The sequence below is a fragment of the Sarcophilus harrisii genome, chromosome 5 (genome assembly GCF_902635505.1).
Source record: "Sarcophilus harrisii chromosome 5, mSarHar1.11, whole genome shotgun sequence".
Taxonomy (NCBI): domain Eukaryota; kingdom Metazoa; phylum Chordata; class Mammalia; order Dasyuromorphia; family Dasyuridae; genus Sarcophilus; species Sarcophilus harrisii.
This window is the reverse complement of record NC_045430.1, coordinates 101,232,061-101,255,692: the sequence shown is the minus strand read 5'-3', so window position 1 is coordinate 101,255,692 and position 23,632 is coordinate 101,232,061. Positions and strand designations below refer to the sequence as shown.

The following is a 23,632-nucleotide window of genomic DNA, read 5'->3' as shown; positions in this document are numbered from 1 at the left end:
TTTTCTAGCAACTATATTATAAAAGACTGAATTTGAAATAGCTTACAATTGGCCCTGAAGAGATGAAACCCAAAAAAATAGTAAAGCAGTTAAACTCTTAGCAAAGACCATCTCTTCAGCAGCCAGCATGAGACCAGATAGGACCATATGCCCAGAAATAACCAGGTGCTCCAACTTAGTAACCAGTCAGTGGAGATGCCACCTGAAAACAGCACAATGATATAACTAGAAGAAATAGGTGGTCTTACAGTGTCAGAGAGTGTGCTCCTAGATTTGTGGGAAGAATTGTGGTATTGTGGTATTTCATTACTTTGCTTTGAATAGATTTTATCCTCTGGAGACCTGGTAAGAGAAAACAAAGGCAAATAGATAAGTTAGAGGAGGGATGTCTTGTGAGATTATGGTTTTTGAGTGGTACAGAATGCATAGAATCCTTAAATGTGTGGTAGCTTTTGTGGAGGATCTAGGTGCTAAATTCGGAGGGTTCAATTCTATCGTCAGTGTCTTCCAGACTCCAAGTCTATCACCCTATGTACTATGTACCGCCTAGCTGCCCACATCACCTAAAATGATGATATATTCTGGCATTGCTAAAATATACAACTATTAATAAGACTTCTTGAGAATTAATTGACAAACATAAAAGTGATAATAGCCAGGAATTATCAAGCAAGTTTAAGGCCTTCCTGTGGAAAAGAGGAAAGGCCAAAGACAAAGTAAGAGACCTGTCCATAAAAGGGATTATTAGCCTTTTTGTGTGTCATGGACTTCATTGAATGATACATTGGCAACACTCATGTGCTCCTTCTCAGAAGCATGTTTATAAATGCATAAAATAAAATACATAAGATTTCAAAGGAAAACAAATATATTGAAATAGTTGAAATATTTTTTTAAATTCATAGATCCCAGATTCTGAATCCCTAAAAGGAGCTACTCATTTAACACCTTGTTGTCCAATCTTGTCCGATTTTTTATTTGGTGTTTTTTGGAGAGATTTGTCATTGCCTTCTCCAGCTCATTTTACAGATGAGGAAACTGAGACAGGCAGGATTAAGTGACTTACCTAAGGTTACACAGCAAAAGATCAGATTTGAACATGAAAAGTGAGTCTGAATCCTGGCAGGTCAGATTTGAACACTGAAAAGTAAATCTGAATCCTGGCAGATTACTGTAGCACCTAGCTGCCCAACAATATCAACAACATTAAAACAGTTAAATGTGGCAAAGGAACAATGTCACTCATAGTCTTAGTCTTCAAAGCAATGCTCCAGTATATACTAGTGCTGCCTTATGTAGACCTGAGCATACACTTTATACTTCATACTGACCTTATGCTGGAATGTCTGAAAGCACCAAGAGAGTGATGGTCCCCAAAAATTCATTACATTTGTCCATAGAGAAAAAGAAAGGCTCATTATCATATAAGAGTGGAGTTCTTGACTGAAGTGGACTATCATTGAGGGACAAAGATTATATACAAAGAAGTAACTATAATGTTTAGACAAACAATAATATACTGATCTATATTCTGATAAGGGCCAAGTTCTGATGAGGGCTGCCTTCTACGGCTGAATAGAAACACTGGCCCAACTCGGAACCCAGAACATACGCTATTGAACAGGGAAGATTGATGTGGAAGTAGATGCTCTGTGACATAAGCCATTTGAGTTCCTAACTAAGGTGATGACCCCTCCTTCTTGAAAGAACAAGGCTGTTATATCCAGGGAGCAAAGCCACTGTCAATTGGAAGTGGAGCTGAGAGTCTGGAATTCTTGCCGGATAGATGTGAAATTAGTTGTCTTGAATTAATAATCTTTATTTCAGTTATTCTTAACGGTCAGTGAGAATAGCTTCATGGCTTCAAAGGCTACAAGAAATGATATAAGATATGAAATGAGACATTAACCTTCAGGGAGTTCAATCCTTAGAAATCATCTTATTGTTGAGACAATGACAGAAAATAGTAAAGAGTCAAGTTGGTATTTGATCCCACACAGTTTAGCAATAGTACTTTCTCAGTAGAACATAAATTCTTGAAGGTCAAATCCTTGCTTGTTCACGTGCATAGTGTGAATGCATGAATAAGCATTCACTAAGCATTTACTGTGTTAGATACAAATAGGAAAGTGAGACACTTGTTACTCTCAAGGACCTTACCTTCTAATGGGGGAGTCTAAGGAGGAGTTTTTTAATCTGGGAAGTCCTAGTGATTGTGGGTGGAGTTGTAGGAAAATGAAGATGCCCTTTCCAATAGCAATGGCAGTATTAATTAATAGGTTTTAAAGGAAGAGGAAGGAGGGAGTAAGAGATAGTGAGAGATAATTGGAGGAGAATTAAAACATGATTGAGTCTAGCTGGATAGGGTGATGTGAGTTTACATTCATGTTCTCACTGATCAGAAAAGTACACAGACTAGTGGGTATGAAAGAAGAATATTCCAAAACTGAGTGGGTTAAGCCCCTCTAAGACATTTTCTCTGTAGATCTTGTGTACCAGATTGTTCAGCAGCTAGAAAGAAGGAAAGATAGCTAGGATACAAATGCAGAATGGAAATACAAGGATATGGAAAACACTGGGAATAGATTTAGCAGGAAGACAATGAGAAAAAGTTTCAAAATATTGACTTTAAGAAACCAGATAGATTCCTATTTAAGGAATAGATAGTTTGAGATATCGGATAGGCACCTATGAATAATCTGGAACTTAAAGGGGAAGATGGAATGGATATAGATTAAGGATACATCCAGAAATTTTTTAAAAACTCATTTCAGTGGATAAGTTTACCAGTAAAGAAGTTTAGAGAGAAAAAGGCTAAGGCAAGAAGAGCATTATGGAAAAACTAAATAGAGTAAGGCAAAGTTGTGAGAAAACGTGGAAAAGGAGTAAAAAAAAAAAAAAAAAAAAGTAAAAAGTGACCATCAGAAACATAGAAGAATATAGACTGTTGGAATCTTTACAAATTGTTAAGCCATTAGAGATGATAGAGACAATAATTATCTAATTTAGCATGGTTCAATATGATTGATTTGATCTTAAAAGGAGATATTTCATGAAATTCTTTTAGTTTGAACTAATGATTTCTTCTAACTAAAGAAGCAATATAAATCAATGTCTGGGTGGCTTAAGAGTAACGGTTTTGGTGGATATAGATGTCCAGAATGGCTTGAAACTAGGGTAGCTATATTCTAGGTGTGGGGAATAGAGAGAGATAAGGTGAAGAACTTACAGGGATGTATGAATTCTTTTTCTGTATTTTATTATTTCTATGTGTCTATGACTTGCATAAATTGTGTGCAAGCCAATATTTACTTAAAACCAAATATATTTACTTAACCAGAAATGATGACATTTATCCTTGTTCAATGTTATCAATATTTAGATTATTAAATGCCATCAGCTCAGTAATCTGAAGTTTGAAGATCTGACTGATGATTCCTCTCAGAATCAAGGAAACAAAGCATTCCGTTCTAATCTGTCTTTGGTGCCAATGTTTAACATTCAATTAGGGGAGAGGGCACCTATTTCTCAATGCTCCCCAACCTATGATGTAATCCTTTGTAACCAAACCTATAAAAACTGTATATCTTTCCTAAATCTTTAGCCCTTCTACTGCAAGCTTTCTCTCTTTCCCTCCTTGCAGTGGAATTGCTCATTCTCATGAGAATTTATTAATAAATAACTTTTCTGCTTTCTACTGAATGATCTCTGAGTAGTCATTTTGGGTAAGGATCTTCTACATCCCTCACATAGGGACCCCAGATGTGTTGTGCTATATTTATTTTTGTTTTGTTCTGATTTTTTGTTTTGTCATTGTTTTTATAAGATAGGAATTTCTACATTATATATATATATATATATATATATATATATATATATATATATATATATATTTGCTGAAACAATTGGGGTTAAGTGATTTGCCTAGGTCACACAGCTAGGAAGTGTTAAGTGTCTGAGGCCAGATTTGAACTCAGGAACTCCTCACTTCAGGGCTGTAGTTCTATCCACTGTACCAAGTAGCTGCCCCCTCTACCAGAATATGATGAGAAGGTGAATGACTACTATCAGCATATTTTCAATGTTTTCAATTTATAGCCCAAGACTATTTTGGGAGTGGTTGCAGGCAGGGATTGGGCTGTTAATTCTGACTGTCAATTTCTTGCCAGAGACTATGACCTTGGCAGTGTGTCCATTGGATTGTTGGGGTAATACTTGTATTTGTATCAGTCAGGATCACAAAGTGTTTTCACAAGTGAAAAAAGTGAGAGCAGGAATGAACTTTAAAGATCATATAATACAACCCATTTGTTTTATAGAAGAGAGGACTGAGGCAAGATAGGTCTGCTGAAAAGTAAGGTAGAGCACTAGCTAAGGGCAGAGATGGACAGAATTCTAATTAGTCATCTTTAAATCATGGCAAGTGGCAGGAGGGGTCAAGTAGCAGGAAACACTACCCATTGTCCATTTTAAGACACAGTGGGATACTAAGCCACCACACCATGGTGAAATAAGAAATTTGAATCCTTGCTCTTTGGGGAAGAAACAGTAGTACATTTCCACATTCTCGCATTTGATCCACATTGATCTCATTTGATTGAAACCTGTGAGATAAGTAATTTAAGTCTCTCCTTTAGAAGAAATAAGCCTAGACAAGTTCTAATATTTACTATTTCTATAAGATTTAAAGATTTACAAGTATTTTCCCCATAAAAGCCCTATGAGGCCATAAGTACAAAATCTCCATTTTGTAAGATGAAGAAATTGAGGGACAGAGAAGTTAGATGACTTACCAATGAGACATAGTAAGTATGAGAGTGAGAAACTGATCCCAGTAGCCATTGGCTCTAAGTCAATCCTTACTTATTTCACTGTTGCATATTAAGAATTGAAAAATCACTGGAAAAAGGAAAATCATGAAAGACTTCCAACGTCTGATCAACACAATTGTCAATTTGTGATTTCAGAATACTAATTCTGAGGCATGTTTCTCACCAGTAAGTCCAGAGTAGATGAACCAGGAATAGGTACAGGATAATACATAGCCAATGTGTTGATTTGTTTTGCTTGAATATATAAAAAATGTGCATGCATGCATGTCGATATTTATAGGAATATGCATAGGTATGTGTGGATGTATTTATTACAAGGAAAAGGAATCTGGTGAGAAATGTAACACCAGAATGTGTATATACAAGTACACACCTATATCTATATCTATATCTATATCTATATCTATATCTATATCTATATCTATCTATATCTATATCTATATCTATATCTATATCTATCTATCTATTCCTCAGGTATGCATGGCAATGAAAAATTTGCCATGTTCTGAACCATAAAAGCCTCAAAAACAAATGCAGAAAAGAAATACTAAAAAATTCTTTACTGATCACAACTCAGTAAAAATTATAATCAATAAAAGACATTTGAAGAAACAACTCAGATGGAGACAAGATAACTTAATTCTAAGGAATTGGTGAGCCAAGAACAATATATGATTTCATCAAAGAAAATAACAAGAGATGAAACGATCATTGGTCATCAGGGGAAATTTCACATCTCAATCACTTTCATCAGCAAAAGAGAGAAAGAACAGTTCAATAAATTGTGATTGAAGAAAACAACAACAAAAAGAGAAAAGAAAGGGTGGATGGTGATGATAAAAATTAGTTTTGTTTCTACTTCAGCATTGTTGGGAATCATAGACCCAGTTCTGAAATCATTGTATACAAATATTTTATCCCAATTTTTGTCTTTCCTCCTGAATATTTAAGTAAATTATACCTCTAAAAGTCAAAGAGAACTTGGTAGTGGTAGAAAAGGGCAGTGAACCATGACAAGGAGGGATTGTGGGGGAATGGAGCAAAAGAGACAGCCCAAGTGGTCACTGAATTCCTCATACAAGCATTCGCAATTATGGGTGTGCCACAAGAAATAAAAACAGATAATGGACCCACATATACTTCCAAACATTTTGAACACTTTTGTGCACAGTATAAGATTTTATACAACACTGGTATACTCTTTAATCCTCAAGATCAGGCAATTGTAGAAAGAAGAAACACAGAGACATTAAGACACTCCTCTAAAAACAAAAGAAAGGGGGAGCCACAGGTAACCCTAGAGAACCCTAGAGAAATTTAATTCTCTATACCATTAATTTTTAAATTTTTGATAAAGATGCACTGGCTCCAGCAGACAGGTTTTATAACCCACCAGAAGAGCAGTGTCCAGTGCGAGCAGCTCCACTATCTTTAGATAATCGCCAGGTGATGTGGAGAGATCCAGAAAGTGGCGAATAGAAGGGACCAGATAGGTTAACTGCTTGGGGAAGAGGGTTTGTTTGTATCTCTACAGGAGGACAAGGAATCAGATGGGTGCCAACAAGCTGTATTCACCTTGTCCATCAGAGAGAAACAGAAAAAGAGAAAAACCTCAAAACAAAGGAGAAGATTTAAGAAACATCTGACACTGAAGGAGTATGGCTGACAATGAGACTGTTAAAATAACTTTAAAATCTTCAGGAATCATTGTATTTCTAACACAAGAAGAGATTGTTTCAAGTTCTTCAAAACAAAGGAGAAGATTTAAGAAACATCTGACACTGAAAGAGCATGGCTGACAATGAGACTGTTAAAAGAACTTCAAAATCTTCATGAATCATTGGATTTCCTAACACAAGATGAGACTGTTACAAGTTCTTGAAAAACTAGCAAGAACTGTTGGTGGAGTTGTGAACGAATCCAACCATTTTGGAGAGTAGTTTGGATCTATGCTCAAAAAGTTATCAAACTGTGCATACCCTTTGATCCAGCAGTGTTACTACTGGGATTATATCCCAAAGAGATTATAAAGAAGGGAAAGGGACCTGTATGTGCACGAATGTTTGTGGCAGCCCTTTTTGTAGTGGTTAGAAACTGGAAACTGAATGGATGTCCATCAGTTGGAGAATGGCTGAATAAATTGTGGTATATGAAAATTATGGAATATTACTGTTCTGTAAGAAATGACCAACAGGATGATTTCAGAAAGGCCTGGAGAGACTTACACGAACTGATGCTGAGTGAAATGAGCAGGACCAGGAGATCATTATATACTTCAACAACAATACTATATGATGACCAGTTCTGATGGACCAGGCCATCCTCAGCAACGAGATCAACCAAATCATTTCTAATGGAGCAGTAATGAACTGAACTAGCTATGCCCAGAAAAAGAACTCTGGGAGATGACTAAAAACCATTACATTGAATTCCCAATCCCTATATTTATGCACACCTGCATTTTTGATTTCCTTCACAAGCTAATTGTACAATATTTCAGAGTCTGATTCTTTTTGTACAGCAAAATAACTTTGGTCATGTATACTTATTGTGTATCTAAGTTATATTTTAATATATTTAACATCTACTGGTCATCCTGCCATTTAGGGGAGGGGGTGGGGGGGGGAAATAAAAAAAAAAATGGGAACAAGAGGTTTGGCAATTGTTAATGCTGTAAAGTTACCCATGTATATATCCTGTAAATAAAAGGCTATTAAATAAAAAAAAAAAAACTAGCAAGAATTATTAGATTTCCTTGAGATGAAAAACTGTTGATGAGACTACTACAGCACTTCAGAGCTTACAGGAATTATTGGATTCCTGGCACATGAACTAATGGACAATGGATTTCTTTTTGGACTATTTCTAGGACTTATGGACATGTACAAATTCTCATGTTGATTCATGTTATTTGTTACATTACTACTAGCCTGTGTTATATTACTATGTGCTTATGTATTTTATGTAATTATGTGTGATGCCTCCCATATTGATGGATTTATGTACACCTTGTTTCATACCTGTTTCAAATGAGCCCCTTTAGAAACCTGCTAATCTTATTTGATTTTCTCTTTCCTTTGGTGTTTTCATCTCCCTTCCTGAGATGTCAGGGAGGGCATAACCACCTTCTTTTTATGGTGTTTTCACTCCTTTTTTGAGCAGTCAGGGAAGGGATGATCACCTTTTTTGGGGTTCTCACATCCTTGAGAAGTCAGGGAGATTATGACCACCTATGTTCTAAATCAAAAGAAAGGGGGAGATGTTGGAATCCTAGTGTCAACTTAACTTGAAACAAGGTGAAAACTCAAGGGAGATGTCAGGATCCTAGTGTTAACTCAATGGAATTGATACAATGCTTATTGGTTCACACTTTAGAGCGAATCCTTACAAGGTGATAAGTTGCTAATACTGATAGACAATAATGCTTGTGTTCACACCTTTAGAGAGCTCTTATAAGCAAGAAGTATTTAAGTACTCATTGGAGTTCTCATGTTTGGGAGATTTCAGGGTTTAGTATGAGATATCTGAATTCACACCTCCCTTGAAGCTCTTAGAGCCAGAGAGCATGCTGGGAGATATCCCACAATCCCACTCTTGGAGAAGCAGCATAAATACAGCTTCAGTGAGCCACTGGAGAGTTTTTACTTGGGAACATTCCCAGGGGTTGGAAATTCAGCACTTTGGGAGATTGAGAGCCAGACACCCTCTCTCAGAGGCAAGAGAGATTCATTCCATCTAGAGGCTGAAGAAAGCAGACCCAAAGGACAAAGCTGCAAAGGCTCTTAGAACCAAGCAGAGAGATAGGCCTCTGAGCTAACTGGGCCCAAGGAAAGAGACAAGACTTGGAAGGAGAAAATAAAGGCATTTTTGTCAGCTGGCTGCATTTTGAGTGATTATTACTTATAACTGAAACTAAAGCTGCCTCCAGAAAACCTCTCCAAGAAACCTTCTCCCAGAAAGAACCATTATTATTTTAAAGAACAAAATCAACACATTTTGGTGCCCTGAACGTGGAACTGACAGACCCTTCAGTGATTTCAGTGGAAAAGCTCTGATCCTGATTTCAGTGGAAAAGCCTGTGACCCTGATCCAGTGGAAAAGTCTCCTCAATCCAGAAATTAGGGTGAGTACAACAAAGAAATTTTGTTAAAAGAGTTAAAGTAGAATTTCAGCTAAGATGGGACAGATATTTAGAAAACAGCCTGTTTCTATTCAAGGAAAATGTTTAGAGAGCATTGTCAAAGTTATGGAAAGCCAAGGTTTGATTATAATTTTGGAGCAGATCACTGAACTTTTAGAAACTATTAAATACATATGTCCTTGGCTTCTGCCTCTGCTTTCTTCAGCCTCCAGATGGAATGAATTTCTCTTGCCTCCGAGAGAGGGCTTCTGGCTCTCTATCTCCCAGAGTGCTGAATCTCCGCCCTGGGAATATTCCCAAGTAAAAACTCTCCAGTGGCTCACTGAAGCTGTATTTATGCTGCGTCTCTGAGAGTGGGATTGTGGGATATCTCCCAGCATGCTCTCTGGCCCTAAGAGCTTCAAGGGAGGTATGAATTCAGATATCTCATACTAAACCCTGAAATCTCCCAAACATGTGAACTCCAATGAGTACTTAAATACTTCTTGCTTATAAGAGCTCTCTAAAGGTGTGAACACAAGCATTTTGTCTATCAGTATTAGCAACTTATCACCTTGTAAGGATTCGCTCTAAGGTGTGAACCAATAAGCATTGTATCAATTCCATTGAGTTAACACTAGGATTGTGACATCTCCCTTGAGTTTTCACCTTGTTTCAAGTTGAGTTGATACTAGGATTCCAACAGAATGGGATGAAGGTGTTTCCCAACTAATCTTTAGCCCATGGATTAAAGGTGAGGGGTGTAACATCAAGAGAAACTTGGGAATAACTATACTTTGAGCCAGAGGGCTCACTCATTTAGGAACAGATTCTCATTAGAGGGAGGAGAACTACAGGATAAGGAAAAACAAAAAAAGGGTAGCAAGGAGAAGAGAGAAGATTATGTAAGGATGAAGGCTTTGCTTCTAATACTACTTTTTCCAGATGTTTTGAGGGAGAGTTATCCTTCAAGTCCTTGTTCTAATAATTCACTTTCTTTTCTTTCTCATTTCTGTTCCTCCATCTTTAATGAGCTTCAGATCTACTATGGTCTTTTGACTAGTTTATAATTTGGTGACACCATGATTATTTTGGCTTTGGAAGGTAGTTTAGAGGTCTTTTTCTCTTTTGTGGAATATGATTTATGTACTGTTCCTTTTTGGTATATTATTTACTAACTTAGACCCAAGACCTGAGTTCAGTCAATGGTAGACATAAATACGGCTTCAGTCCTGGTGTGACATGACCAAGAAGATGAAAGAAAAGAGGATAGAATATTTATTTTTCTCAGTATCAACGACTGCATGAATTGGCTTTCTTGGGGGATAACATAAGAATAGAGTAGAATTAAGGGAGCATAGTGTATTCTTCAACACTAAAGATTCTCAATCAGAAATTAGACAAATACCTGAAAATTTTATAAGATCTTTCTTGCTTAGGTATTAGACTGCAGGAGCTTTGAGGATCCTCCTATTATTTCTATGATTTTATAAGATGATTTAATAATAACTAGTTAGCAAATAGATCATCCTAGTCCCAGAAGGCTGTTGTTTTACAGGGTCACAGAAATTTAAAATAACAGGTAACCACCAACAAACATTTATTTAGAACCTACTAGGTGCCCAGGAGACAGAAAAACATAAAAGATCTTGTTCTCAGGGAACTTACATACTATGAGACAATATATACATAAATATATGCAAATTTTATACAAAATAAAGATAAGCAAGCTCTTTTTGGTGGGGAAGACACTGGTAACTGGGAGTATAAGGAAGGGTATCATATATAGGGGCACATAAGCATATTTTTGAAGAAAACAAAGTATTGTAAGGGACAGAGGTGAGGTAGATTTTCATTTCAGGATATAGGAAGCCAGTGTAAAAGTAAGGAGATGATAAATGGTATAACCATTTGTGAGGAGGAATAACAAAGTCATATTGGCTGGACCATTGAGTACAAGAAGCAGAATAATTTAGAATAAGATTGGAAAGATATTTTGAATATATTTTCAGTGGTGGATGGCTTTAAAAGTCTAACAGGGAAGTATATATTTGATCCTAGAGGTAAGAGTGAAGCAATCATGTTTAAGTAAAGGGCCGCCATAATCAGAACTGCACATTAAGAAAAATTATTTTGTGAACTGAACCAGCTACACCCAGTGAAAGAACTCTGGGAGATGACTAAGAACCATTACATTGAATTCCCATTCTCTATATTTTTGCCTGCCGGCATTTTGGATTTCCTTCACAGGCTAATTGTACAATATTTCAAAGTCTGATTCTTTTTGTACAGCAAAATAACAGTTTGGTCATGTATACTTGTTTTGTATTTAATTTATACTTTAATATATTTAACATCTACTGGTCATCCTGCCATCAAGGGGAGGGGGTGGGAGGAAGGAGGGGAAAAATTGGAACAAAAGGTTTGGCAATTGTCAATGCTGTAAAATTACCCATGCATATAACTTGTAAATAAAAAACTATTAAAAAAAAAGAAAAATTATTTTGGCAATTATTTAAAATAGTTGTATCAAACTCAAATAGGAATGGGGTCCAGTAAGTAATGCATAAGGATTCTTGCAGATCACATATTGGCATAGAAAACCATATATTAACATTACACATGTATGTAGATTCTATTGTATTTTAATTTTTTAATATATTGCGCTTAAATCACATTACATAGACTTAGAAAACCAAATATTAATATTATATATGTTTTATTGAATTTTGTTTATTTTGTCAAACATCTCCATATTACATTTAAATTACTCAGGAGTATTTTAGGCCATCTGCAGCCCATTTTTTTAAATAGTCTAGTGTATAAGATGGATTGAATATCCAATTAGGATATTCTTGCAATAGACCAGACGAAAGTTAATGAGGGCCTGAGCTAAGTTGAACATCCAAGCTGAAATATCCAGTAAGTAGTTGTAGATTTGTTTTTGGAGCTCTGTAACTATATATATATATATATATATATATATATATATATATATATATATATATATATGTAGGTTTGTGAGTTATTTGTATAAATGATAATTCAAACTATAGAAGCTAATGAGATCATCAGTTTGAGACTAAGATGTTGTCAGACAAGTAGAACAAGGACCAAGAGAGCAGCATTATAAAAATTCAGAAATAAAAGAGTATCCAGAATAATGGAGTGATGAACAGTTAAATAGCAGAGAGAGATCAAGAAGAATGAGGATAGATACAAGATGTTGGATTCATCAACTAAGAGATTGGTAACTTTGAAGAAAGCATTTCAATTGAGTTATAATTTTCACAGAAGCACCCAAAAAATGAAGCCTTTAAACACCAAATGAACAGATTTACAAGTGTAGATTTGTGAGAATCCACATAATGAATAGAATGTCTTGATCAATGTGTTAAATTCATTTTCTCTTTCATTAAGAGATTTTTATAAGTGGAAAAGTTTTACACACTGCCACTATCATTCTAAGCATAGATGGAAATCATGGATTCCACTATTTCACTCCATGATAAAAGACTCAAAGGTGCCACTTTTAGGGGGCAAGAGGATTTTTCAGTCATTTGCTCAAATACAAATCAAATTGTTTCTATTGGCTAATAAGAAAACACTGATGCTGCAGGAAAAACACAAACTAGTCAAAATAGAATAGCTAGCTCAAGAAATCACAGGTTTAAGTTACATGGGACCTTAGATCATCTAGTTCAACCCTTTGGCAGATGAGAAAACTGAGGCTGATAATTCAAGTAATCTGCCCATTGACATAGTGTCAATGAATTGGAATTTGAAATAAGGGCCTCCTCTTGTGTAGAAACCACTGTTTGCTCCTAGAAGAGTTACTATTTTCATTTAACAAATATTTATTGACTGTTCAACCTTAAATCTGGCACTTTTTCTATTACATCATGTTGCTGTCTTCTTGTAGCATGGCATAATGTTAAGTTGCACCGATTTCATAGTCATATGTCTCAGTTCCCTTCTTGGTGATATGAGAAAGTTGGATTAGCTGATGTCTAAGGAATTCACCAAGTCTAAATATCTAACCTTTTTAATTGACTGAAATCTTAATCTTAAACCCAGCTACCTCACTATTATGTGATAACAATAACTCATTTCCTTCAAAGTCTGCTTTGTCTCTCGGGAGAAAGTAAAGATGGCTTAATTTCTAATTTGCCTTTACATTTTTTTTAATTAGTAAAAGGGAAGTGATGATATCATGTATACAGTGTTGGCTCTAAGGTCAGAATGACATGGATTCTAATTCTACATAATTAACACTTCTAATTAATACTTTTTAACAGTGTGACTCTGAGCAAGCTACTTAACCTCATTTGCCTCAGTTCCCTTATCTGTCAAATGTGGACAATGATAATACATACTTCATAGGGTTGTTAGGAGGCTCAAACGAGTTAATGTAGATGAAGTACTTCGCAAAGATGCAGGGTTTTTTTTTTTAGGGGGAGGGGAGTTGGTTTGTTTTGGTTTTTTTTCTTTTGTACTGAGAATGGTTATGGTAGCCCAGGCAGGGACCTCCTATTTCTTTCCTTCCATGCCAGAGATTCTAAACCAAGATTTCAGGGCTCCATGAATTTTTAAAAAATATTTCAAAAACTATATTATCAACATAATTGATTTTCTTTGTGATTTTATAGATTTTGTTAAAACAAAATGCATTTAGGACATTATTCTGAGAAAGGGTTTATTGCTTTCATCAGACTACTAAAGGTAATCATGACATAAAATTTTTTTTAAAGTTACCTTGGTTCACACTGATTACAATATTGGTAGCTTCCTGAGGGAAGACATTACACCTCGGTGTAAAGGGAGTGGGGCAAGGGAAGCTTGGAGAAAGGAAGAGAATAAAAAGGAAGATACCAAGAAAGGAGATCAGGGGTCCTGATAAGACCAGAACTCTTGAAATTTTATTCCTTCTCCTCCACCGGAGGAAATATGTGGAAAGGGTAACCCTTTTTTAGGACACAGGAAATAGGAAAAAATTACTTCCCACCCAGCATGACAACCTTAACTATCAGAGACCTGTAAGTGAAGAAGACGGGATTTGGAGGGCCTTCCTTATCATTTTAGTGCTAAACTTTACAAGATAAGCTTCACAAATTGCCCTATGGCAAAAAGGATAAAATGCACACTTGAGTCAATCCAGAAGTGAGGAAAAGTTCTCCCAAAGTCTATGATATGGAAACAGAAATAGACTCCAGCTAAAGGCAACTAAGAAGCTGATGCTTAAAAAGGCTGCTATCTTACCCAGAAGCATCAGATCAGTGCTGTACCGACAAGGCACTCATCTGGCAGGCAAGTGGGGACAGTGGACAAGGAGGGATGGAGAAGACAATGCCTTTTGGTAACTTAATTGAAAAATCATCACTTTACTCTATCATCTCAAGCATTAGTCTAAAATTTTCCTCTTTTCACAATCAAGCTATTGACACTCCAACATTTCCTCTATTTTTTCTCATTCCTCAACACTTTGGAATATTTTCATTCCACTCATCTGGAGTTGCTCTCTCCAAAGTTAACAATGGTCTCTAAAATGCCATGTTTCTTCTTTAGGTTTTCATGACACCACTGTTCCTTGGTTCTTATGTCTGACCTGTCTGATCCATTCCTCCTCAGTCTTTGATGTATACTAAAGGTCCAGTGCATCCTCCCCTCTGCACTTTCTCCTTTGCTAATCTCTTGGGCTTAATTATCATATCTGTATTGATTGATTCCTTTGTTCTGAGCTCTAAGACTGAATCAACACCTATCTATTAAATATTTCAAACTAGATATCTTGTAAGTGTTCAAACAAGTCATCATCTTTTCCCTACAAACTTGCCTCTTCTGAACTTTATGTCCTCTTTTCAGTCATCCAATGTTTCATTGCCAACTCTCCTTCATTATAACCTTCTTATAACCAACAATTGTCAAATCTTGACAATTCTGCCTCTCTCTCTCTCTCTCACTTCATTGTCATTTTTCTAAGAATGCTAACATCATCCTAGTCCACTCCCTCATCACTTCTTTTCTGGATTGCCTTCTAAATTATTTGTTTCCTCTCCAACCCATTCTCCACAGTTATCAAAGTAATATTCCTGAAGTATAGACCTCTTCTGTTCACAAAATTCCAGTAGCTTTTAATTGCCTCTAGAATTAAATAAAAATTGCTCTGTCTGGTCCTTAATGGTGTCTACTGCCATACTGCTTCCCTTCATATATGTGATCCTATAAAATGACCTTCTCACTCTTTCACACACACAACACTCTACCTATCTCAGTGTTTTCATACAGGTTGCCCTTCATGCCTAAAATGTGCTTGCTCCTCATCTCCAACTCTCTTTCAGAGCTCAGTTCAAGTATCATTTATCTTCTACATTAGGATTAGGATTTTTCTGTTCCCTCCAGCTTCTAGTATCTCTACCCATCTCCAATTGCTTTGTATTTATTTTGTAAAAGTTTATTGATGTACATCATAAGCAGGAACAAGAATGGCCATAAGGAGAAGTGGTCAGTGCTAATTAATGCTCACCCAAGAGTGAACTGGCACATCTGTCTCAAAGTCTGCACATGCTTATATGTATAGACTTATATGCTTCTAGAGAAGAGACCAATGGGAATGCTTTTCCTAGGTGTGTGCTAGCACATTTTCTCTAAGATGAATTATATAATAATTATATAGAATTATATAGAATTTTGTAATAAGCTCCTTGAGAGTTTGATTTTTGGTTTTGTATCCTTAGCATTGTATTTGGCACATGATAAGTGCTTAATAAATGCTTGCCAGACAAATTATTTTCACTAACTAGACTCTAAATTTAATTATTTCTACTAAAAGAGCATAATTGCTCTCAGCATCTTGTTGCTTGGGAGCACAGCCCTAGTCAATCCACATTAATTCTAGATCAAGTAAATGACTTTAAGGATAGTTGGGATTAATGATCATTCATTCAAATGTTCTTTCCTTCTTCAATTAAAACTTTATTCCATCACACTGTGAACAGTAAGCATCCAAAAAAGGGTGGAAGGTCAATTTCAAGATACTGATGTATGCCTTGCAAGTATCTTGAGTATGAGCATATAAGCCAAAAGAAGGAAGAATCTCTCCCCACTTACATATACACCCACACACAGACATACACACCACCATTTCTGGTAATCTTTAATAAGATTTCTACTAAGAATAAATATTTAGCTAGAGGGAATTCAGTTTTAGGATAATTCTTCCTAATCCAAGAACTCATCTTGCTTAAGTATCACAAAAAATTGATGTTAGTAGAAATGTATTACTCTTGCAACCAAGAATTAGGGACTACTTTTAATGGAGTGGGTTACTCCAGACTGATATTTACTACAGTAATGGAAGTTAGTATACTTAGGTCCAGTTTTGTGCAGAAATCTTCACAGAAAAGTGAAACTTTTACCCACAAGAATTAAATGAAATATAAAAGAGCCTTACCTCTCAGTACTCTGTATTCAGGATACAAAGCAGACATTAAAAAAGAAAAAGACCACTCTGCTTTAATATTTAAATAGCATTAGTCATCATGGTTTGTATTCTACATCATACCAAATGGTAGGATTTTTTTTTCAAATGAAATTAAATCTACAGGATTTTCTGAAATGGTCATTTCATATAGGTAGGAGCTTATTATGTTAGCCATGACTCAGAAATGTCTAATACAACATGTGCAATTCTGAGCCTTTTGGTTGCTCATTCCTCTTGCCTTTAAGGATAACTTCCAGAGATAATTTGTGGAACTTTCTTGTAGGAATCTTTGTGAGAACAGTGGCCACACATACATTTCCCAAGATGCTGAAAATGGGTTTTGTGGGGGCTGAGAAGATGATGAGAAAGGGAGTAAAGTATGATACATTTCCTCTCATCTCCTTTTGATCTTTGGATCCTTTCTCTGATGCCATTTCCCTTTAGGAGAACTTCCGCTTTTTCATAGCCTCTGCTCTGACAGCCAGGCTCTTGGCACAGATGGTCAGCATCACGATAAGCACTCCCACCAGGAAGGTCACCAGAGGCCAAAGAAAGCAGTGCAATAGGACGATCTCATCATGGGTACGCTTCAGAAGCACATCATCAGGTCTACAGGACATCAGGGACAAGAAGAGAAAAAAGTTAGAGTCACTGTGGAGGTTCTGTCTAGGAAAATTTTCATGCAGGATTCTTAAGCATCTAAGGAAATCACTTCAGAATATATTCAATGTTATTTTAAATATAGATATACTTTCAGTTACTGTTATCTAGATGTTATTTTTGCTCATGGTTTAACTAAGATTCTTGGTATAATGAAAAAAAGACTTTCTCAGTTTTATCCATGTGGTTTTCTGTTGTGTACTCTGTGTTCCAAACTAAATGGATTACTATCTGACTACAAACATGTGAAGCACATGTTCTGAGTTTTCTCAGCTCTTCTCTTCATTTGTCTTCTATTTTAGATATCCCAATTTCCTCAAACAACATATCCCAAAAGAACTCACAAGAGCTTCCAAACTAGTTCTGTTAATATTTTCTGTTGGAATCCTAGTGTTAACTCAACTTGAAACAAGGTACTAATTGGAACTGAGAAACAATGCTTGTGTCCATACCTGTACTCACTGGAGTTTACACGTTTGGGAGATTTCAGGGTTTAGTATGAGATATCCGAATTCACACCTCCCTTGAAGTTCTTAGGGCCAGAGAGCACTCTGGGAGATAACCCATAATCCCATTCTCTCAGAGGAGGACTTAACCTTTGGGAGATCATATATATAGAGGAAGCTCTTAAGAGCTTGGAGAGAGTTACTTGGAAACATTCCCAGGGGTCGGAGAGGAGCACTCTGGGAGGAAGCCTACAAACCCTTTAAGGCAAGAGAGATTCATTGCATCTTCCACCTTGGTGCGGGCTGGAGTCTGAAGGACAAACTTTTGGATTTGGAGACATTCAGAGAGAGCTCTTGGAACCAAGCAGAGAGATAGGCCTCTGAGCTAACCAGGCCCAAGGAAAGAGACAAGACTTGGAAGGAGAAAATAAACGTTTGCATTTTATCAGTTAGCTGCATTTTGGGTGATTATTAACTTGTAACTGAAACTAAGGCTGCCTCCAGAAAACCTCCCCAAGAAACCAACCTTCTCCCAGAGAGAACCATCATATTATCATATTTTAAAGAACAAAAACACCAACAATTTTCCATTTCTATTAATGGCTTTACCAGGTTGCTAATCATTCAGACTTAAAACTATAATCATTTTGGATTCTTTTTTTCTCCTTAATCTCCTTACTAATCCCCACTGATTCTTCTTACAAAGTAATCTCATTGTTGAAGAGAGTCATGTCTATTAGAATTGATCATCATATAATCTTGCTATTCCTGTGTATCTCTTGGTTCTGCTCACTTCACTTAACATCATTTCATATAGGTCTCTCCAGGTCTCTCTGAAATCATCCTGTTGATCATTTCTTATAGAGCAATAATCCATAACATTAATATACCATAACTTATTCAGCCATTCTCCAACTAAATCCACTCAGTTTCCAGTTTCTTTCCACTACAAAAAGGGCTGTCACAAACATTTTTGCACACATGGGTCCCTTTTTATGACTTTTGGGGATACAAGCCCAGTAGAAACATTATTGGATCAAAGGGTATATACAGTTTAATAGCCCTTTGGGCAGAGTTCCAAATTGCTCTCCAGAATGGTTGGAACAGTTCACAACATTACCAACAATATATTAGTGTCCCAGTTTTCACACATCTCTCTGTGAGGCTGGTCAGGTTCGTGTTGCGACTGCTCTCACTTCCTATCACCATCCCCCTTCACCTTAGCACAGAATAAAGATTGAGGATTTTCCCTTAACCTGAATTCCTGACTCCAGCTGATTTTAAAATACGTGGTCATCACACATAACCAGCAAAATGGCAAAGATATAAATGATGGAAATACTGTAGCCAGTCTTAGAGTCCATTTTCTCGTGCAGCTTATACTAGAGAAAAGATACTGGATTCATCAGAGGTATCACATAGTAGCTTCTGGCCCCACCCCCAGATTTTGTAGCCTACATCTTCTACAGGTTTAAAAATATTAATCCTACCACATATTAATCAGTAAGAATAAATCAGAGGGACTACATCTTACACTTATACTTCAACATGGAGAATTCATACAAAATTATAGAACTAGAAAGTCTCCTTGAGAGTATTTTTGAGAAAACTAACACTACAAGAGATCAGGTAAGTTCCAGAAGGCTGAACATCTAGTTAGTTGTAGAACCAGACTAGCACATGACTTCTGCCTTCTACTGTAGTACTTTCATCCATATGCATATGACTGTATGTATATGTATGACTGACAACATGTCAATCAAAGTAGTCAGAGAACAAATGAAAGAGTGGATCCATATGTATCAGTTTAATGAAAGATAATTCAAACTTACTCTTTGATTGAATTTAATCAGAATGGTTGTATGTGTAATCCTGTCCAGATATAATCTCTACATGAGATGAAACTCTATGTCAGGGATAACAGATATCAACTTTACTTGTAAAACACTGATAATCCTTTGCAGGAAATATGCAGCATCTCATCAATTCCCATATGCTGATGTTTTCAAGCCTAATGTCCCACTTCCAAAAACTTTGCAAAGTCTAAGTCATAGAGTTCTTTAAAAAATACCAAAGTTATTGACAATTTAAAGGTGTATGATGGGCATGAGTAAGTGATAATATATAACCTATAATTGGATACTATCAGAAAGATGTGTGTCCAGAAAAGGGGAGAAGCTTGTTATTTACAAAGAGTACAGGATAATAAATAGTCAGTATGCTCTATTGAAATTTACACCATGTTAAGAGCGCTAGAGTCTTCCCAGTATTTAGGTAGAATCTTTGTGATTTACAGGAGAATATTGTGGTGTTCTTTTTCCAAAATACAGCCAGATAATAAAAGTTCAGTTCTTTTATTGCATTCTTCAACATAGCCCAGTTAGCTCAGAGGCCTATCTCTCTGCTTGGTTCTAAGAGCTCTGCCTGAATGTCTCCAAATCCAAAGGTTTGTCCTTCCGACTCCAGCCAGCACCAAGGTAGAAGATACAATAAATCTTTTGCCTCGAAGATAGGGCTTGTAAGCTTCCTCCCAGAGTACTCCTCTCCGACTCCTGGGAATGTTCCCAAGTAACTCTCCCAAGCTCTAAGAGCTTCCTGTATATATATGATCTCCCAAAGATTAAGTCCTCCTTCTGGAGAGAGAGGGATTCTGGGTTATCTCCCAGAGTGCTCTCTGGCCCTAAGGGAGGTGTGAATTTGGATATCTCTTACTAATCCCTGAAATCTCCCAAATGTGTGAACTCCATTGAGTATTTAGATACTTATGAGCTCTCTAAAGGTGTGAACACAAGCATCATTTCTATCAGTTGTACTTAGTACCTTGTTTCAAGTTCTGGCCCAAAATATCTCCTTCTAAGATCAAATCAATCATATTGAACCATGCCAAATTAGATAATTATTGTCTCTATCAACTCCAATGGCTTAAGAGTTTGTAAAGATTCCAACAGGATATGAATAAGAGTTTCTGTGCATGGGAAGGCATTTTAGGTTTCTATAGTGCTAGAGAGAGTACCCTCATCAATAATATCACTGACACATAAAAATATGGAATTATTAAAGGACTTTATCTTATGGGGGTTTTCTTTTTGATGTATTGTATCTTTTCACATGTAAGTCCTCTAACTTCAAATGAACTGCAAATCAATTCAAGAGAAGAGAATGGTAATCCCAGTGCTTGGATAGGCCCTCAAAATGGTAATGGCAATGATAACAAAGCTGCGCATCACTGTCATCTATATTATACTTAGGATTCATTTCATTGATTTCATCATTGGAACTCCCTTCTCCAATACAAATTGCATTCCAACTTATATAATTCCAATCCATTGTTTCCCCATAAATCTTGCATATAGCATTTGAAATAGAGGCCTTCCTTTAATTAATTTGGGATGCCATATACTTTTCAGTATGTCCATCTGTTGCTTCTCATTTTCATTATGCAACTTGCCCATATACTTTTTTGAGCAAACATGTTCTCAATAATTTAGTTCCTACCAGTTCTTACTTAGAGTCAACAGTGGTAAAATGTTGAAGCCCACTTTGCTTACTGTATCTTTCTTTGACATTATTTATAATTCTTATTTTTCCCAGTTTCTATAGTTGTATGTTTCATGACCACTCTGGGAGAATAATGCTGTTTAAAAGATTACTACTGAGGACAGAAAGCATTGACTCCAATGCTCTTTTAGGGCACTGAACAAATATGATCCCAAACATGATCCAGTTCAAAAATCAGTTGGAAAAAAATGGATTTTCAATAGATGAAAATCCCTGTTCCAGATACCCCTTGCCAAAGTTTTGTAGTGTTCCCAAGCTGGATACAATTAGTGCATTGTTGTCTGCAAATAGAAATATTTCTAGAAACATTTCTAGAGCCTAGTCATTACTAGGCAAACTTCTTGTTTGTATTTTGTATCTTCCATGAGACTGGCAAACATTTTGGATAAATTGTTTTTACCCTTTTCTATAATCTTCAAGAGATATGGAATGGAAAAGTGGGAAGAAAGCTGGCTTTGATTTCAGGAAACACAGTGTTCAAGTCTTATATCTGACACATATTGGTTGTGTGATCCTCTTCAAATTACTTAGCCTCTCAGTGCCCTAAGCATCTCTTGAAGGCCATCGATTACAACCTGTGTTTGGTGTCAATCAGCTTTTAAAAAATGTTTCCACATTTGGGAATTCCCTGTATCAATTAGGTTATGTATCTAATCTTTAGTACTATCTAATTTACATAAAACTTGGTATGGGCCCTCATCCCTAATTATAAAAAAACACAGGCTAAGAACACTGGCATGTAACAATTTAAAACTATTTTAAAATGTAATCTCCCACATTCTGATACTATGTATCTTTTGGAGCTACCAGTATTTTCTGAATTCACTGCCACTGATGAATCATTCTAACATATGGAAAGAATTGAAAAAACCTACTTCAGGATGATAATTTTTTAGACTCTGAAAGACCATCCAAATAAGAGAAGCCCCATAGGATTAACTTAGGAGAGGCAGGCCATGTTCGTTTTTTGCACAACATTTTCATATAATTTATCAGTGCCAACAAATGGACCTTGATCTTCAGAAATTTCTAGTGAAGTGTCATTATAAGTTCTCTGGTTCCAGGATTTTAAAAGACCTTGGATTTATCTGTCTGAGTGCTTCTTCTGCAGACTGTAATCCCTCCATGGTTTTGGAGAGATGGCTTATGGATTGTTTGAGCCAAAAAATTCTTCACCTCATCTCTAATCTTCTGGGGATGAGCTTCTCTGGTTCTGACTTGTAAAGGGCCAGAACTCTGGAGACATATACTTGAAACAAGGATACTTACAATAAGGTGTTAACTCAGTGGAACTGATGAGACAATGGTTCTCTAGTTTACATATATTTGGTACTTAGCATAGTGATGTAATGATTCTCTAGTTCACACATATTCAGAATGCTGTAATGATGTAATTGTAATAGGGTATTTAAGGACTGAAAGGACTAGAAATGAGACATTCCATCTTTGACCATCCTCCTGGTGGCTCTCCTGCCTCCTGCACTTCTCTAAGATCAAGACTGGGTCAGACTGGAATAGGCACAAACTGTGAAGGAGACAGACTGTGAGAATAAAGACTTTAGACTCTATTCCTGACTATCTTCATGGTGACTGTCCTGCTGAGACCAAGACCTTCCAGAGGACCTCCAGAAAGCTAGCCTGAACATTACATTGACTAGATTAGTCATTGGGCAAAAACCACATAGTCCTTTTCCAGATCAATACTGGAGGTCTCTTCAGTTTGATAGGAACTTCCAGAGATGTGATATTGAAGTAGAATTTCCCTTAGAGTGAGGGGATTATTTTCTTTGTCTCTCTGTATCTTATTACTCAATATAGTGTATATATGTTGGCAGAACAAAATTTCTTGATTTCTTTTTTCTCATCCAACTACAGACCCTTTACCAACATGTATGGCAAAGGAAATGAATAACATCAAAGACCAGGAAATAATGCAAACAGCACTCAAAATATTTTATAAAAGGTAGATTGTGGAACACTTAAGTATATGCCAAGTGAATAAGGAGAGAAGAGAAGAGGAAGAAATGACTAAAAAACAATGGATTCTGACTCAATTTCTAACCAGCATCAATCTCTTCTCTCTCCCTCAAGTACTGCTGAATATGAAGGAAAGGGTGGAGAAAGATAAAAAGGAAACTCCAATAAAGCAATTACTGCTGCAATTTATTAATTTTGAAATCAATCCAGAGTTGCATTAATAGTGTCAGAATTTTTTAAAGACCCTGTGTATACATGTTTCTAAAAGACTGAAAATTCTAGATTTCTTTTGCATTTCATTCTATTCCTAGATCTTTTTTACTTCAATAGGAAAAAATTCTTATTTAAATAACAAAAAAACTAGTCTATCCAATAGATGTTCCAATTCATCAATCTGCTACAAATAAACTTGGATAAGGTAAAATAATCAAATATATTGACATATAATAGACCTAATAATCTAACTACATCTCCCCCCCCAAAAAAAAACATTTAATATGTGGTATATCTTTTCCTACAAGCATTTATTTTATACAATTTGATATTAAATTTACAAGAT

General features: G+C 36.1%; 1 protein-coding gene across 2 annotated transcripts in view; it reads right to left on the bottom strand.

Moving 5' to 3' along the window:
• The window catches only part of KCNMB4 (potassium calcium-activated channel subfamily M regulatory beta subunit 4), a 228,013-nt gene that overhangs the window by 43,589 nt on the left and 160,792 nt on the right, over nt 1-23,632 (bottom strand). Inside the window, exon 3 of one of the 2 annotated variants that reach the window (XR_004229704.1) lies at nt 16,403-17,041. Coding sequence is in view for 1 of the 2 variants with exons in the window: in XM_003770931.4 (XP_003770979.1) it covers nt 16,873-17,041 (169 nt within the window). In the remaining variant the exon portion in view is untranslated. Of the gene's footprint in view, nt 1-15,727; nt 17,042-23,632 lie in introns of those variants that run through there. The other variant, XM_003770931.4, reaches the window with a different exon arrangement.